General features: G+C 39.7%; 3 protein-coding genes across 4 annotated transcripts; all 3 read right to left on the bottom strand.

Moving 5' to 3' along the window:
• Positions 1-126: 126 nt before the first annotated feature.
• On the bottom strand, positions 127-4,519 carry pycr1a (pyrroline-5-carboxylate reductase 1a). Of its 2 annotated transcripts, none has more exons than XM_067616394.1 (8): positions 4,377-4,519; positions 4,050-4,117; positions 3,861-3,931; positions 3,480-3,659; positions 2,499-2,720; positions 2,274-2,366; positions 1,222-1,385; positions 127-906 (listed from the first exon to the last, which is right to left on the bottom strand). In XM_067616394.1, the coding sequence occupies exons 2-8, from the start codon at positions 4,114-4,116 to the stop codon at positions 738-740; spliced, it is 966 nt and encodes a 321-aa protein (XP_067472495.1). In that variant the 5' UTR covers position 4,117; positions 4,377-4,519; the 3' UTR covers positions 127-737. The 2 variants fall into 2 exon arrangements, with proteins under 2 accessions (XP_067472495.1, XP_067472496.1); XM_067616395.1 differs by having other exon boundaries at positions 4,050-4,138; positions 4,377-4,504.
• Positions 4,520-5,333: 814 nt separating this feature from the next.
• LOC137201372 (myeloid-associated differentiation marker-like protein 2) lies at positions 5,334-8,027 on the bottom strand. The gene has a single exon (XM_067616396.1). The coding sequence runs from the start codon at positions 7,083-7,085 to the stop codon at positions 6,174-6,176; it is 912 nt and encodes a 303-aa protein (XP_067472497.1). The 5' UTR covers positions 7,086-8,027; the 3' UTR covers positions 5,334-6,173.
• A 991-nt stretch (positions 8,028-9,018) lies between these two features.
• Positions 9,019-17,589, bottom strand: notum1a (notum, palmitoleoyl-protein carboxylesterase a). The gene is made up of 11 exons (XM_067616392.1): positions 16,900-17,589; positions 13,749-13,801; positions 13,463-13,558; positions 13,066-13,126; positions 12,923-12,981; positions 12,719-12,821; positions 12,434-12,625; positions 12,204-12,301; positions 11,872-12,019; positions 11,737-11,784; positions 9,019-11,611 (listed from the first exon to the last, which is right to left on the bottom strand). The coding sequence occupies exons 1-11, from the start codon at positions 17,226-17,228 to the stop codon at positions 11,308-11,310; spliced, it is 1,491 nt and encodes a 496-aa protein (XP_067472493.1). The 5' UTR covers positions 17,229-17,589; the 3' UTR covers positions 9,019-11,307.
• Between the last annotated feature and the right edge of the window lie 572 nt (positions 17,590-18,161).

The following is an 18,161-nucleotide window of genomic DNA, read 5'->3' as shown; positions in this document are numbered from 1 at the left end:
GTAAAGAAACATTTTAACCAAAATACATATTGTACAATGCTACATTAATGACTAATTAAACAGTGCTGGCATTTACTGTATCCAACTGCACATTTGTTGCATTGACACAAATTAATCACATCCACATGGTGTTTTGAATATTTATTAATAACATTTTTGAAAACATCCTGTTTATTGCTTTATATAAAATATACTCGTTTACATTTTTTGTAAGAAAAGTTTAAGTAGTAAATTATTTGAATGACAACATTATTTCAGACTGCATAAATACATGTTGAACTACAGGCTACCGCCTCCAGAAAAACAACTTCACCGCAGACCAGTGGGTTGCATAGTTAACTTAGCAAACCTATCTTTGCCTACCACCATCGGAAAGGACCAACTGAAATAAGATTCCTGAAGCCATATTCACCAGAAATGGAAATTATCATTCTATCTCAAAGTCTAACAATTGACCGTCAGAAGTGACAAGATAGGACAGGAATGAAACCTTGAATGAGGAAGCAACCACCTGGGAAAGGAGAGGGATTTCATGAAATATTGCTTATACAGTTTTTTTCCTGATGTTAGGCATCATTCCTTTTTTTTTTTTTTTCTAGATGGCAATCCTCTTGGGTTTCCTATGTTTCAACAATCATCAGGTAGTAGTGGTTTGCTTACAGGATGTACTGCATCCTCAGTGATGTGACAAGTTGCATTACAATGTGCTGTTTCCCAGTGTGACAAAAAAAAAAGGATCAGTTATTCTTGGTCCTTGGCTTGCTATTGTTGAAGACACTGATCCCACGAGATCTAACTCCAACAGCCTCCACAGTCACTCCTGGCTGCTGCAGCACTTTGTCCAGAGTTGTCTTCTTTATAGCAGCTGGGGAGATTTTCTCTTGGTCTGCCAAAAACTGAAGTTCCCTTTTTAAAGGAAGAGTAGGGACACAGAGACATTTACAACATAGTATGTAACATACATAGCACAATATACTATAGTTTAGTGATGTAATAGTGTTTTTATCACTTAGCGATTAGCAACCATAGAAGGAAATTTCTCATTTTAAAATGATTTGCACATAGCTCCATCTGCTGTCTGAAGTGTAAACTTCAAAAGAAATATATCAGCCTTAGGCCATTTAAGTAGGACAATCAACTTAAAAGCATTTCTTGTGTGTCCTTATGACAGGAAATATGATTTGTTGGTTTGTTTGTCTCACATTCTTCTTATCAAATTACCTGGTACGGACACAGGAGGCCTCTACAGCGTTGATCAGGAGGCTGCGGAAGCCACCACTCTCCATGACATGTAGGGCGTGAATGGTGGCGCCCCCTGGTGAGCACACATTGTCCTTGAGCTGCCCGGGGTGCTGCTCTGAGTCTAACAGCATTCGAGCTGCCCCCTTTGAAGAAACACAAAGGGAGATCAACGTTAGATCAACAAAGCACGGATTATGTCATACACGACCTGTATCTTTTATCCAACTATTGTATATCCAGACTGTCTAGAACCACCCAAGACAGACTGCAAGTCACACTTGGCAGAGCTGTTTCTGGTTTTATATGTCTTACAGGGACGGTGCACATTAATCAACATTAGAATAAAAATGTGCCAAAGTTAGAAAAGACGTGCATTTCCTTTTCAGAATGTTATAATGGCCCTATCTGCCTAGATAAGCAAGATGTAAAGGCTGGCTGGTGATTTTCTATGTTTTTCCTATTGTCAACAAAACCTTGTGAAAAGCTAAACCAACAATGAATAGGTGCATCAACAGGTACTGTGCGTGTAACCGTAGTCTGATATATTGTATTCCTCTGTGCCGTAGACCTCCATTGTTGTCCAAAAACTATTAATAACATGTTAATGAGCCACACTGTTGCACTGGGTAACAAGTTTTCCTTTTGTGAACAAACAAACTCAAGTGCCCGCACTCTTCGGGAACCAGGAACATGTTACCCAGTGCAGCGGCGTGGCTCACTGACATGTTTTTAATCATTTTCGGACAACAACGGAGGTCTATGGCACAGAGGAATAAAATACACTATATCAGGCTTTGGATACACACAAAATATTTGTAAGTAGGATCAATTCATTGTTGGTTTGGCTCTGCACATGAGATTTGCTGACAATAAGAAAAACGGAAAATCGTCAGTCTTGTCCTTTCAAAAAAAATTATCAAATCTTGAAAACCTACATTTTAAACACTGGAACCAACAGAAATATAATACTGTCAAAAAGGGATTTAAAAAAAAACGTCAGACATAAATTTGTTAATAGCTAACTTTCATACCAGCAGGGCTTGGGCTCCAAGGCGTACAGCCAGTCTCCTGGGCAGGCCCATTTTCACTCCACCATCAGCAAGAGCATCTACAGCTGTGAACGCCTGTAAGACCACAATCATCAATTATTAGAATGACAGAATGAGTGAAAACAATCTGAAAGACTTGCCTGTAGCATATGTGCTACAGGTAAACCAGCACTGCAAAACACACTGGATATTAAATGACTGACTCACATAAGCGGGACCACTGCCACTCAGGCCAGTAACAGCATCAATCAGGTCCTCTTCCACCTCAGTGCAGTATCCTACACTGGCCATCAGCTGCTCCAGAAGCTTTCCATCCTCCACCTCTGCATGGGTGCCTGTGGCGTACACAGTGGCCCCCTCACGTACTATTACTGGGGTATTCGTCATGCAACGCATTACCTTTGGAGTCGTGCGATACTGCTGCAGCTTCTGCAAAGGGTGACAATTTTACAGACTACCTTGAAATCACAGAAAAAAAGTTGAGCACCACCATTCACACCCTACATGTCACTTGTATTTTTAACTCAAACTTTAAACTAAAGCTGTAATGGATCAATTTTTTGTTTAGTGCATTTGCTTATGTCTGCAACTAAAATAGCCCTTCTAAGATTGCACAACATATCTTGGCCTATATTAAAGGCAACTGCATGAGTGTTTCAAGTCCAAACAGCAAACCAGCATCATGTTAAAGAATGTGACTATTGCCTGAGGGTCTGCTGAGATCAGACCACAAACATATGATGAGAGTCTCATGTTAAAGTTCTGTATCAGCATTCCTAATAACCAAGAAGCTGAACTTACTTCATAAAAGCAAACTTTTGCAAGCATTATCATCTAGAGCTGAGATATTCATATCAATGTGATTTTGAAGTGAAACTAGAGATCATCTGAGGGTTTAATTATAGCAATGTTGTCCTACACTCACGTTTTCCTGGTCCTCAGGACAGGATTACAGTTGTAATTGGCTTGACTCAAGTAAACAAATACGCATGGATGGATACATAATGGGCATTCATGTCCCCATTAACTTGTGATTTCCTCTCAGACACCATGTCACATACTTCTATATAAGATTAAATATGCACTAATTGTCTTATTCAAAATTGTGTCACAAGATTAATTGAGTGAAAAAAAAATCTTGTGATATTTGATATTAGTATCATGTACAGTCAGACGGCTCAGACTTGCCTTCTCTATGGAGCTGATGGTGACACCTGCAGCACAGGACACAATAAGATGACGATCTTCTATGTCTGGTCCAATCTCATCAAGCACAAAAGGAATGATGTGGGGCTTCACAGCCAGGAAGAGTACATCACTCTTGCTCACTGTTTCTTTGTTGCTGGTAGTGAAATTCACACCAAGTTTCTGTAAAGACATTGTTTTATATTATGTCATTTATTTTACAGAAGCAAGCTGGCATAGGAAATATTTACATGCAAATAAATGTATTTTTCTTTTTAAAACCCAGCAGCCTAAAGCATGAATAAAACTCAGCCTGGGATTTCACACAATCACAGATGGAACATACAGTGTAGTATTGATTTTAATCCCTAATTGTCTACCCACCCGGAGTCCCTGTACTGTGGGAAGATCTGTGTCTGGGGAACTGGCTGTAATTCTGTGGGTGGCAATCACGCCTTGTGAAAGAAGAAAAAATGTCAAGAAATCATTTTAGTGTCTGATTGCAATCAACACACAACAACACAAGTCAAATCAAAACCATGCACACATGTTGATGTATGACTCAAAACTCACCTGCAGCTGTGAAGCCTCTCACCAGCGCGTGGGCCAGCTGGCCCGCACCTATGAAGCCCACACTCATTCTGCGTGTGAATGTACAAAGACTTTGACATGGATGAATCAATTTTATCTCAAGAAAAATAGACTGAATGCTAAATTCAGTATTAAACATTCATGTAACAAGTGGTGCACAATTATGCCCTCTTAGCTCTGGATATGTTGTGCAGTGGTAGTAAACAAACTCTTTCTTCCTTGTTGACCGAGGCAAACAACATTCCTGAAAACATGGTGGCGCGAGCCATATTACTAACAGTGCATATATTCACAGATAAAAAGACTTACGAATATAAAGAAGATGCCCCTAGGTGGACGGTCTGACTGCCCAATACAGCAACGCTGCCAACGTGGCCCAGCTACCTCGATTTACTCATAGACTGTAAAAAATACTCTACCTGGTTGCAATAAGTTTGACTGACAAGCGAGGAAGCCAATTAACTTGCATGTTTACTTAGTACATAACACGTCTGACCAATCACCTTGGTAGTAACTGTAACTTTCGGGCGGGTCCTATTAAGCCGAAAAGCCAGTTGCATCAGTTGGAGCCGTAGGGGAAGAAAAGTTCAGGAAGAAAGCACGATACTAACATCTGCTGGCGAAAAGTTTGAAAGACATTGTAGAGAATTTTCCAGGAATGGAGAAAGATGTTATGCTGCCCCAGAAAGTCTGTGAGAGCCGACTTTTAGCCCAATTAACAGTTAGTAACGCCCTTTTCGTCATAAACGCTTCTGAATAAAGAAACAAATTGTTTTTCTTGCTAATTTAAGTATGTTAGCCTAAATAAATTTAGCTGTGACAATTAGGAGAATTTTACTGACATTGGGCAGCATATGATATATATAATATAATAAATAATTACTCATTGTAAATATCAGATGTATTTATTTAATTATTAATCAAACATTTTTTTTAATTGTATTTTATTTGACATTTGTTAAAATTACAAATGGAATGTCCAATTTCAAATTTGTGATGTAATCTAGGTTTTCTGTCCTCAGCTGCTCTGATTAGAAAAGATTTCATTGTGTGAAATGTAGAAAATTAGGCCATGTATGAAAACATTATGGTCTAATGTGTCTTCTTGGAGTACATACAGGAAAAAAACAGTGAAGACATAATAAAAGTTGCAGCACAGTTTTTTTGTGGTAACAGCAATGAATTAGTTAGCCTGAAAGTTGAGACTAAGGTTCACATATCAGTTATGCAAAGCAAAGGATACAGAAATCAAAGAGACCCAAAACACATTATTCAGTATTTTATTGAACATGGAAAATATCACATAGATAAAGAAAATACGTTACATTATTGTGCCCATCCCAAGTAATCAATTTAATGCTATTGTCAAAATTTTTCCTTCAGAAATCAATGTATCAGATACATTCAACATTCAGTGGATAACAGGATAAGTCTAATAAACCTGAACTTTTGGCTTTACAAATATGATGAGGAATATGATACAAATTGATTTTTAAAAAAAACAGCAAAATGGCTGGAGAGCCAAAACTGAAACCTATGTTCAGTGCACACTATAGGTTTAATATATACTGTGTATCTCTATGAGACATCATGTTACAAGACAGTATGAGACATTAAATACATAATGCATGTTAATACATAAATAAATTGTTCAGCCTAAGTCTGACTGACATAATACTGGTGTGATATTCTAAACATTATCACCCACCCCCGTAGGTCTACCCACTATGAGACCACCAATGCAACGTTGAGAGGTGGGATGTGTTTGTTGCTGAGATGGACGTGTTTCCCGGGGACATCTGTGGACAAAGTTGCTGAGATCAGCTCATCAGTGCACCTGGCAGACTCTCCCTGGTAGGTCACTGGAGAACTAGAGAAAGGCCTTAGTTTGTAGCATGAATCATGTATAATACTGTTTAGAACAGAGGCTCAATACAAGATGAATACTGATAATAACAAATGTCACACAAACATAACACCATTAATTAATAAGGGAGTGAGTCCTTTTCAGGGACCCAACTGTGGAGAGCATGTTGGATGTTGATATCTCAAACCTTTGTTATTTGTTTCTGAGGCTAAAAGGTCTGTGGGGTGGGGTGGAGGGGGTTAGACAGCAGAGCTGGAGACAAAGCGAATCCTCTGGGAGTAGATGAGATCAACAAAATATAGGATCAGGTTGACACTGGTGAACACTGCCACCACCAGCTTACTATCCCAAGGACAATCTCCACGTGGGCAGTTCTCAGGACGAGTAGTAGAGCTGTACTTCTTGTCAAAGCTGAAGATGGGCCAGACCAGTGCAGTACTGAGGTAGAGGATCACAGCAAAGAAAGTATAGATGACCACAAACCGGTCGAAGGGGAACCGCAGGGCAGAGGTCCTCCCAGAAACCGTCAGTATGACCACTATCACAGTGACAGAGAAGCACAGGCTGTACACCACCACACAGTATTGGGTGGCAATGTAGAGGTTGTACTCACTATCATTGGCCAGGGCTCCAAAAATAATGCAGGCCACAAAGGCCTGGACCACCTTGAGTAGACCAGACACAGTGGCCATGTAACCCACCACAGCACCTGGTTTGGCGCGAGTTAGGAACACCTCAGCTCCGTAGGGGAAGCAGCAGACACTGGAACAGACAGTCACAACAATGCGGTAGATTTGGACTTCACAGCCTTCATCAGGGCAGTCTGTTTGGAGGAAGTAAACAGGGTAGACCACAGAGGCAGTGATGTACATAAGTGTTGCCAGCATGGCAAAGGCCACAGTGAAGTTATCCCAGGAAATCGGCATGCAGGTATGGAGCCGTGTAATGTCCAGGGTGAACACAACCAGTGTGACGGCAAAGCAGAAGCACCACACAAACATGCAGAAGGTTCCATAGGTGGCGCTGTAGCCTGCACTGTGGGACACAAGGGCCATTATGGTGCAACCAAGTAGCAGCTGGCACATTCGAGCTGCGCCTAAAGGTGACAACACAGCTTCTTTGTTGAGGTAGTGTCCTCCATGTGAATCCATGGTGTGTATTGTTCCCTACAAACAGCTGTTTATTCCTTGTAAGATTCTCGATGTGCTGTTCTTCGTCTTGGTGTCCTTGCGGCCCGCTCTTCTCTTTCGCCACAGACCTCACCCTTTCCTTGGGTGCCTTTTATAGATGGTCTTTAATTACAAATGTCTGTAATTTTTGCTGGGCTAGCTTTGTAATTACAGCAGTGTGCCTAAGATCTAGTTACATTTATACGTTGTTATGTAGAATTTTGTACAGTAGCTTGTAATAGTAGTAATCATTTAGCTAGACATTAAAAATAAGATATCTTTTTGACTACCAAGTTTTGTTTTTTGTTTGCTTTTTAAGCCAATGTCAATAAATGTATTATTACTATTATCATTATCAGTAGCCTATTACTTGTCTGCACAGGTCTATAAACTATACATATAGAGTCTAATTTCTGTAAATCATATAACACTGATATCAGTCCTGTTTTTGAAATGCAAATCTAAAGCTTAGAGAATGTTATCCTGGTCTTACTCAAAGCTGTAGGATATGTCCTCAGAAATCTTGGTTTTCCTTGCTTCAACTTCAATCACCAAGTTGTCCAGTGTATCACAAAGTTCAAAGTGAAGTAATGTCCTGTCCAATAAGCCTTCCTCTTTTAGTCATATCCAGAGATCAATCTTCCAACAATAGCCCTCAGTGCCGAACAGGTGGACTGGTTTGCTGTCCTATCAGTCAAGTTCCTGTATGTGTAATTTCTTCACCCTCAACTGCCCGTCAGTCACTCAAACCTCTGTCTCTTGCTCTTTGTCTCGTTGTTTCTGTCTACTTTTGCCTCTCGGGTTTGGTCTTCCACTCTTTCTCACTCACACAAACACACCCTCTCTCGCCTATGTGTCCTGTGTGTGTGTATGTGTGTGTCAGTGTGCAGTCAGTGGATTTGCAAGGGGTGGCTGCTTAAATGAAAGTTTGTGCCGAGCCCAGGGTTACAGGCCCAGCTAGTGCTATAAATAGGGGGTCTATAATCCACAGAGGGGTGGGAGGCTACATGTGGCAGGCAGCATGGGAGTCGTATTTCCAGAGAGCACCCAGAGAGGCTGAGTCAGAGTTCCTTCAGTAAGAAACTGGCATTTATACACAGTGTAATGACAGGGAGGGACGCTAAGACTCCCATTGAAGACAAAAATTACACACAGGTCCAGAGGGATAATTACACACGAGCAATGGCAGATTTGAGCTATGCATGTGAGAGGGAAGTGAAAATGGATTAGTAGTTACTTAAAATACTTCAACCTGTGATATTAGTACACTGTGATTTTTGATATACAGTATGCCAGGTGATTCTTACAGAAAACCACTACCTACAATAGTTTTTGAAGTATGAAATGGTACACTGCAGGTCTGTAAGGTTGAACGCTCCATATGACACCATTTTTTTAAAAATACCAAGCAATGTTTTTGTAAACACCCTATTGTGAAAAAAATATAGAAATAAGGATTGGTGTATAAGTGAAATAAGAAATGTTTTTCTAGTTTTGTATTTTATTAGAACTGGCCTTTATCACTCCTGATTGATTTTACTAGTTAAATTACTTTAATTAGGTTGCTGTAGACAAAATATTTGTCTTAAATTAGGTTACAATCAAGCAATATAGATGTTCTTAACATCCCAGTTCACCTGCCTGACATTAATCCAAAATAGGTTTTCTGGATATAAGGTTTTGGTCTGTGATAGAGGAATATAAGACGCACATCGTGGGAGGAAAATGTCCACTCACAACAAAGGTCGAGCTGGTATGACACAAGGAATGGTAGATAATCTTACTGAAAAATTGCCAAATAATGTAAATGATCTTTTATCACTGTGATCGGCACTATCAAGTGGCACAAGCTGATAATGTGGCTTACCTACAACAACAAAACAAGATGTTCATCAGGGTCTGCAGCTTGTGTAACAGACAGTGACTTCACCAGACATAAAGACATGGCTGAATGAAGGTCACAACATAAGAAAATGACCATTTAAACAGTGCAAAGAAGACCTGATGATTATGAAGACTATAATTTAGGGTTGGTCAGTTTTGCATCACTCAGACACCTTTTATTGAGGCATCAAAACAGGGGTTTGCTATAGCTCGCTAGTGCTTCACAACAGGAAAATGCATTTTAGACTGGTCATCCCAAAAGATGAGATTTTCAGTTCATTTCCTATTACCATTTTTAATAAAATAAAAACTCAAACATCAGTTCACTTGACCTACTCTGAAATGTATTTTCTGATTTTAGGGAATTTGAGATTTATCAGAAACCGTTGAAATATAAGGCACTGAAAAACCTTTGACTGTCAGTGTGTGTAAAGTAAGCCTCATATCTATTATCAGGTATGTCAAAATAGTGACAAGCTGTGTTTGGAACCTGAGGGAGCCATTGACCTTGACTCCTGACTTTTTACGTGTACTATGAGTGTAAAGTGGATTAGGAATGAATGCTGCAGATACCTATACTACTATTACTACGACTACTACTACTACTACTACTACTACTAATAATAATAATAATAATAATAATAATAATAATAATAATAATAAAAGTATCATCATAGTAATAATAACAAGACTGCAAATGTACCTTGTAGTATATGTAATATGTTGTTTCTTTTAGGTCTAATACAAAGACATGCAATCAACACAAAGAGAAAAAAACAGCAATGTATTTACAATTTACAAAGAATCACTTCTCTGTGAAAATAGCACTTATAAATATGATTTACATAACAAAATAAATATGTAAATTACCAATGTAGCTTGAGTTTTTTTCTGTTAAAAAATATGTTACAGAATAAAATTACAATTAGTAATACCTTTCCTTCTCTGGTGTGATGCGAAATAGAGGTCCTTTAAAAACATCATTTATAAAGACATCATTACATACAACATTGTCATTATATTAAAAAGTGATCTCTATTATGAAATATAAGAAGGGAGTTACAATAGTGAACACTTGAAAGAACCTATACAAATACTCAAAAAATATACAATACACAATATTTGTCTCCCTTTAAATGTTGTTGCATTGATCTGAGGATTGCTGAACTACTGAGGTGTCCTAACATGATTGTGTACCCGATGTGCGAGTTTTAAACGGTCCTCTTGTGGTGATGCAGCTGGTGAGAAAGAGGTACAGACTAGATGCAATGGCACTGTGGTGTTTGTATAGCAACTTATAGTGTCTCCAGGTCCACTTTAGCACCACAGTTTGTTTCTTTATGACTAAACCAGGTATCACGACATCTTCGCAGCAGTCAAAATGGGAAATATGGCACTCTGATCCCAACACTGTCATGAATGAGAGCTACCTCTACAGGGATTCTTTTTTATTTTATTTTATGTTTTTTATCTCAAGTGTTGAACATTATGTCTTTTTTTGACTATATTTCTTAAGAAATTACATTTTTTTCTGTTTAAGGCTTTAATTTCAGTAACTTTTTAAGAGTGTCTTAATTTAACCTCTAGATTTGTGTAACTGTTATATGTGTAATGGGACATCATAACAGCTTATTTGGTGTTGCACCACAAGTTGCTCATATGCCTCTCTATCGCTCTTGCCATTGTTTTAGAGGTAAATACTAAATTTCTTTCAGTCCCCTCCCGATCCAGTGCTTTTTTCACCTCATCATATGCCCCTGTTTTTGCTTTGATGTAGGTTATTGTGTGATGAGATGTAAGTAAAACCCAACTATAAAACAGTTTGAACAAAATTATACCCATATACTCTATAGTGACTACTTAACAAAGACAGCATCCTTATGTCATTGTGGCTTTTTTTTTCTTAACAATGACTTAATATAATCTATATGAAAGGATGAAAATAATATAAAAAACAAAACATCACTGAGCATCCTTAAAACTGGATTACATTCGTGATATTTTTTTTTCTTTTACAAAGCAAAAGATAATTTAAATGGAGAGTAGCAGTGTGTTGTGCCTTGTCATGGTGGCATATTGCCCCCTGTACTTGTCACCAGTACTGAGTTGTGAGGAAGGGATTGTGGGACAAATCTAAGCCCCTTTGTTTGCTTGAGGTTCGTACCAAAAGTAAACAGGAGGTCAGAGGGGAATAGACTAGGTAGAATGGGTTGTGAAGTTGGATGGGTAGTTGGAGGTATCAGGCGTGGGAGACTGGCCAGAGAGACCAGCCAACCCTAATCGGGCTTAGCTTGGAGATGCTGTGTATGCATGTGTCCCTTTAGCTGCCACTGCTGAGCATGCCCAGTAGCTTGCTGGGGTCCATGCCCTGCTGCTGGGCCATCTTCTGCACATCAAAGCCCATGTGCATGAGGAACTGAATGACATTCATCTCTTGTCCTGTGAACTGGTCTCGGATGGTGGGGCAAGTGGGGTTACAGTGTGGCCACGGGCAGCTGTCAATCAAATGCACAGGGCAACCCTTGGGTGGGGCCTTGTTGTTCCTGTTGTCTTGGAGGCTGCGGTCCCAGCAGTGCAGTGCTCGGGGCAAGGAAGTGCCTTTAACCTGCACATCAATCCAGTAACTAGAACACAACACAAGAGGGCGCTGTCAGCTCACAGTCAGAACTGCTTGAACACAAAGTTTTGTGCCTCCTGTTAATGATACACTGCAAAACTGGGTTTTTGAGAACTACATAAAAATACTCACTTTCTGGTGATAACTTCATGTGATAGGCATGCTGGAGCAAACATAGCCCTGAAAAAAGGAAGACATAATTCAATCTGAAACCATGCAATAATCATATTTAAATTATCCTCTTTAAATGTAGAGACTTGGCCTTACGGGACGTCTTTTAGTGTGTTCCTTAGCTCTATGCCCAGGTTTTGGATGTAGCGCCACTGGCCTTCCTGCACAGGCTGGCCTGTCAGCTGGATGTTGTCCACTGTCAACTGGGCCTCATCAAAAAGCCACTGGACCACAAACACAGGGCCTGCACAGAGAGAACAGAGAAGATTAAACAGTTATAAGAAGATTAGAGTTAATATATGCATGTGTATATATAGTTTAGTATACATCTATTTAGACATTGCCATGCAGATGATTTGCGCTTGTAAAGATATGTGAGCATATATGTGCAAAATGTACATAGTACAGATTTGAAACCACAAACTCACTTTTTATTGATGGAAAGACTCTGTATCCGAAGAAACAGTTCCACTCTTCTCCTTCATGGGTTTGTCTGCACCTCTCTGGTACCACTCCTCCCCAGTACCTGATGGGGCAGGTGAATGTACAGACAGACAATTAGCAACTTTATGATCTCATCACCCAACTAAAATAGTCCATATCACAAAATTATTTACAAAATCATGATTTTTAACATTTCATGATAATATTCACATACTTGATGCCTCTCTTGATGGTCTCAGTGGGGGTACAGCTGGCAGTGTCAACGCAGTCAGTGCAGTGGTACTGCTTGTTGTCCAGGAACCAGCCAGAATCAGACAGGCCTCGCACTTGTATCCCGGTGTGCCCCAGTCCCTCCAACAGCTCTGCTACATGGTCCACATTCAGCAGGACCCCCGTGCCACCAGCACTGCATACAGAAATTCTTATGAGTACATACAGTATACAGGAATATGAATGAATCATACTGTTTGAATTTTATGTTTTTCACACATGAATGTACCTGCTTCCTGCTAGAAGGAGAACCTTGGCATTGTCCAGACCTTTGTTCAGCAGGTCCTTCACGACCTCCTGAATTATCAGCGAGCCCATGAAGGCATAGCCATCTGCACACAACAGAAAGAGAGAAGAGAACATGTAGAAAAACACCTTTCTTAAAGAGGGATGCAGTACATGTTATGTTTTTGATGATTCAGTATTGTCTTACTCTGCTCTGTTTTGGCAGTTGCGCCACTCCACACATCGCTGGAGCAGTATGGCAGGAACCTGCACAAACAACATTAAGTTAAAGTTGCTGGCTATGATTAAATATTAAGCATCAACAAACACACAAAACACGAGTCAACTTACACCATGTTGGCATTCCACCAGTGAGGGTTTTCCTCCGGCAGGGAAGACAGGATCCCCGTGCCTGCAGAGACAGATCAACATGTATCATTAGCCATCCTGGCACTCCCAGACACATCCTCTTCTTCCTCATCATCACATGGATTACAGTTATTACACCAAAATGAGAGAGGGAGGTGTCTATGCTTCTATAGCAGTGGGCGCCAGGTAGCCCTACGCCACAGCTAAATTATGACCGGGTGTCAGTCTCAATAACAAGGCAGATGAGCACAGGTACATCCGATCCTTTAAATTACTGAGACATTATGGTGGGATGTTAGCACTTTGGATACTGTGTGAGGGGTCAGGATTTGCTACAGGCCATAGTTGGAGTGAGAGGCTGAGGCTAGCTGAGGCTGACCTGTTTTAGTTTGGGGCCACTTTGATGAGCTCATCAGTCTCCTCATGGTCTCATATCGACTATCACAGTTCTCTTTGTTGAAGCAGTACCAGCCGCCTGGACAAAGATACATAAAAAAAAACACAACACAGATCATTTCTCACATGAATTCTTTACAATACCGTTTGCATGGATTTTCAAAATGTTTTGCTTGAAAGACACTTTGCCATCATCATTCTTAATATGGATATGAAAGTAGAAACATAATGATTTTAGTTAATTAGACAAACCAGTCCTAAATACTGACCCTCTAAGAATATCAACCATCGTCTGCTGCCTCGAGATTCTTTCAGGTAGTACCTACAAGAGACCAAAGAATATAAAATCAACACATCATAGCAGGCGTGTGACTTAATCTTGAAGTATAAAAAAATATGTGAATACGATTCTAAATTCCTCAAGATTTATTTTACACTGCCTGCATGACAATATATTTAAATTGCATAGAAATACAACCACATTCCACAATTTTGATATGGTGTACTTTCTTTCTCAGACAGAGAAAGATGAGATAAATGGTTAAAGTTATGCCCTCACTGTTTCTACCTTCAGCGATGGTATGCAAGCATGAAATAAAAACACACATGACATCATCACCTGTAGCTAAACAGAGGATGTCCTGTTACTGTGTTGATTCCTATCTTTAGAAAGGTGACAGAAAACAGCAAAAAAGGAAATACACCAAGATAATTTTTTACAGAGGAGAACAATGAGGTTGTGTGTATATTCTGCACTTAGGAAACTGATCTAGTGATCAAACAAGAGATAGACCTCATCCTTTCTCCTATCTTGCTTGTACTGAAAATTCCAGTAGATGATATCCCTCATGTTTAATGAATCCAGAGAAGGCAATGTACCATGATATTCTTTCAGTCTGAGCTCATCATTCTTCAGCGGTGTCCTCACACACAAAATTTGATAAAATCAAAGAAGAAATAACACATCTACATTTGGCTTGTATTCATGTCAACACACAGTCTGTCTGTTGCGTAGGACCCACATATGCCCAATGTAGTGCTTCATTATATGTATCCTGGGTTAGATGAAGTGAATTGGTTTCATTTTTGTGTCACACTGGGACTTTAAATTGAAGTTTATGCATGCTAGACTATATGAGATGTGTGCTGTATGTTGTCAGCCCAGAAGAGGGCAATGCTATCATGATTCTCCAATGCTACAGGATGTGCAGGACGTACTCATCTCTAGCGCATTACCATCATTGTCTTTAACCAGATATTTAGTCAATATCAATTACAGAAAAAAGTTTTGTTTTTTTTCACAGTTGAGGCAAATTAAAAATGTCTGGTGTGAAAAGTAGCTTCAGCCACAGAGGACAGATGTTCCAAATGTGCTTCTGTAACGCTGAGAGATTTGTTTTTTTAGAGAGTTTATCCACCAGACTCTACCAATGACTAAACTCAAATGATTGCCAAATACATTTCAGTGACTTTAAAGAAGACAGACTTGGCTGAAGCTCTGTGATGTTTGCTCAGATGCTGAATCACACTTTGGTTGCGCTTAAAGCTGTTTTACTGTTATTGCAAACCACAGTCAATGATGTAGGCTGAGGACAGCACACTTTACTCACTACTTCCAAACAACAATGTGAGGGCGGGCTTGGCAAGCTGAACAAGCCAAAAGGGAAAGGTGCTGCATCAATCCACTCACTCTAACAAGTGCAAGATCTCGCTCCAGAAGATGAATCACACAGATTCACCTTTACGCCTAGTGAATGATTTTTTTTTTTCTTTGCATTCTTGTTTATCTGTAACTGTGAGAAACCTTCACTGGAAAAATGATTTCAGTATCTGATGGATTAGCATCTTAACTGACAACAGCCACAGTGGTGAATGAAACGGCCATCTGCCAGTAACTGTCCCCTGCGCCGGTACTCGTGTTGTGTCTATACAGAGCTAAGAGCTTTACCATGCTTCTCTATCAGGCACTTTGGGTTTTATCAGGAATTAGACAGGATACTAAATCCATAAAGAGACTTCTATGTCAAAACCCATTTTAGTCAAGTCTTCATCTCCCATCGTCAAACTGGTCTCAGATAAGTTCCTATGCACAATGGCGGCCAGACATCAAAGCCTCCTGATATGACATGGACAACATTAACAGTAATAAAAAAAAACATATGATACTGATAACTGCAAATAATGACTACATGCTTATCATATATTCTACAATGATTTTCAATATTACTGTATATAGTGCGTATATATGTAATTTTCTTTTATTATGCTTACAATTTAAGTATCGCCAGTTTTAGACACAAGTGAAGTTCACTTTCCTTAAAGAACCTTTAAAGACAATTAACATGTAAAAAAAAATGTATGGATATAAATAAAATCTGCAATCCAAACTATGTGTTTGATTAATCTCAGTCTGCCAATTGTCAGTAAAATGTGTATTCTGAAACAATGAGAATCAGTTCAACACACAATTTGACTCACTGCCATCAAATAGGATATAAAAGCAGAGTCTATATGACTGAACATTGTTTGTTTATTATACAATAGGAGAGTCAGTGGATCTGTCTGACATTAATATGCTTTTAGTGCCATGGCTTATCCCTCTTTAGAAGCGAAATCATACAGGCTTTGTTACTGCCAAATGGATTTCTGCTTAACAACAATGGCAACAGTTTATGTTATTGCAAGCAAATGTTGATCAAGTAGTGATCCACTGTTTACCCCATAGAGCATAGGCCGAAAATCATTTTATGAGGAACAAACAGGAAAATTAACAGCACCCATTCTCCACGTTTCAGTTACAGGAGGACAAACTGCTTTCAAATCACATTGCAACAGTTTGCGCACCGGGTGCAATCATCAGAGAGAGGGAGAGATGGGCGGGGGTCTGAAAACTTAAATCTAAAACTTTCTGCAGAGCAAATCCTGCATTCTAATTTGAAGCAAAGGAAATGAAGCATAGGCCATGTGGCTATCCGCAAATTTCACGCTTGGCTGACACAAAGCAGCTGTCTATGTTATCCTGACTGAACCCTGTTCTGTCTAATGGAACATTGCCCTGTTTTGAACAAGTCCCCATTTTTTTCATTTATATATATGTATATATATAATAGTGTCAGCATTTCAATGTCGAAAACCCATGTTTAAGATTTAAAGTCAAGCCGAATACTGAGAATGTCTCCCTCTTGTGCGCACTCTCCAAACTCTATCGTTATCCTTAGGTCAGAAACATGCGGGTTACTTCGGGTAGCAGGATGACCAGCAGGACCTGCTGAAGAACTCTTACAAAATAACTCTACACTCCTTCTAGCTCCAAGGTGCACTGTTGTAAAACTGACCCTGCTTTGACCTGTCGTGATCCGATCACATGGGAACCATCATTTATCACACTGTAATGTGTTTTTTTTTTCTGTTGGTACATACCCCGCAGGACTACCGTCGTTGCAGGTGACTGATGTATTCTCCAAAAAGTTCAGCTTCATGTCATAGTCGAGCTTCTGCGCCGAGCACGGGTAGAGAGACTGCGCAAGGTTCTTCACTTGTGTCATGAAGTTATCCATGTTCTCCTCCACGGCGGTGAAATCCAGAGGGAAGCTCTCCGTGGTGTCACTCCGGTCCGCCCGGTATGTGGGAGGAGGTGGTGAGCGTCGTGGTTGTGGGTTGCGGCCACCCCGGAACCTCCGTGCGCAAAGAGCTCCGGACTGCATCAGCACCAGCAGCAGCACTGATGAAACCATTCTGATCGCTGTCATCTTATCCGCCGGTTAAATGCTCTTCCTTCAAATGCAAAGTTTCGTCAGGGAAACAGGAATTTTTACCAGTGGAGTTGAGGAAGAAACGGCAATTACGCACGGCTTTAGAGACGCCACAACACTTGTCGTCCGCTCCCAGAAACGCATCAATTTAATGTCAGCTAAAATCAAAAGTCCTCTGAGGTCGATCACAGTCATCCGTTGAATTCTGTGAATATGTTTTAAACTTTGAAATAATACGCCTTCAACTGTTTGCCCATCTATCTACTACAACTCTAGCGCTGCTGGACCAAGCGCACAAGCTTGAACGACAACACTGGTGCCATGCTCTTGTATTTTATTCAAACTTTCCCCCCTTGTGTGTCCGTCCAGCCAATCGCAGTTGCGGGGCAGGACTCAGGGCATGATCAAGCGTGGCAGACTACCCCCCTTTTTAATTTATAGAGGGAAAAAATGTCCATGCGTTGGTTCTTTTGATCCGCGATGTTTTATTTGATGTGGTGGCTTTTATTGGCCTTGAAATGCCCATTTCCCATTCCACCACAAATTTATGAAGTGAGAATACGCATCTTGTTACACACTTGCCTGAAAATCAAGTGGGGAAAAAACAAAACATGATCAAAACTTGTTCAGAGTTCCAACGATATTTGTCCAGGTTTCTCTTGAAAGAGAAAAGTTAATCAAGATACTTTACCTAATTGTATAAAGGAAACACCATATTATTATTATTATTATTATTATTATTATTATTATTATTATTATTATTATTATTGTTATTGTTAGCACTTTTCCTTTAATTTTCACTTTATGTGTTCTCCTAAATGTAAAACAATAATTGTTCAGAGATTAATCCACTATCAACCGCCTCTTAAAAAAACACATAACTCATTGTTACAATCACATCCAGTACTGACTAACTGAGTTGCTCATGTT

The sequence above is a fragment of the Thunnus thynnus genome, chromosome 17, assembly GCF_963924715.1.
Source record: "Thunnus thynnus chromosome 17, fThuThy2.1, whole genome shotgun sequence".
NCBI lineage: Eukaryota > Metazoa > Chordata > Actinopteri > Scombriformes > Scombridae > Thunnus > Thunnus thynnus.
Note: the sequence above shows the minus strand (reverse complement) of the source record. Positions and strands in the feature narration are given on the sequence as shown.

Excerpts from the sequence above, each read along its gene's own strand:
- pycr1a (XM_067616394.1), bottom strand. The coding sequence starts at position 4,116 with ATGAGTGTGGGCTTCATAGGTGCGGGCCAGCTGGCCCACGCGCTGGTG. Across the intron at positions 2,367-2,498 it reads GTGGCAGTGGTCCCGCTTAT|GCGTTCACAGCTGTAGATGC; the intron begins GTGAGTCAGTCA and ends GTGGTCTTACAG. Across the intron at positions 1,386-2,273 it reads TTGGAGCCCAAGCCCTGCTG|GGGGCAGCTCGAATGCTGTT; the intron begins GTATGAAAGTTA and ends GTTTCTTCAAAG.
- LOC137201372 (XM_067616396.1), bottom strand. The coding sequence starts at position 7,085 with ATGGATTCACATGGAGGACACTACCTCAACAAAGAAGCTGTGTTGTCA.
- notum1a (XM_067616392.1), bottom strand. The coding sequence starts at position 17,228 with ATGACAGCGATCAGAATGGTTTCATCAGTGCTGCTGCTGGTGCTGATG. Across the intron at positions 13,127-13,462 it reads GTGGCCCCAAACTAAAACAG|GCACGGGGATCCTGTCTTCC; the intron begins GTCAGCCTCAGC and ends CTGTCTCTGCAG. Across the intron at positions 12,982-13,065 it reads TGGTGGAATGCCAACATGGT|GTTCCTGCCATACTGCTCCA; the intron begins GTAAGTTGACTC and ends TTGTTTGTGCAG.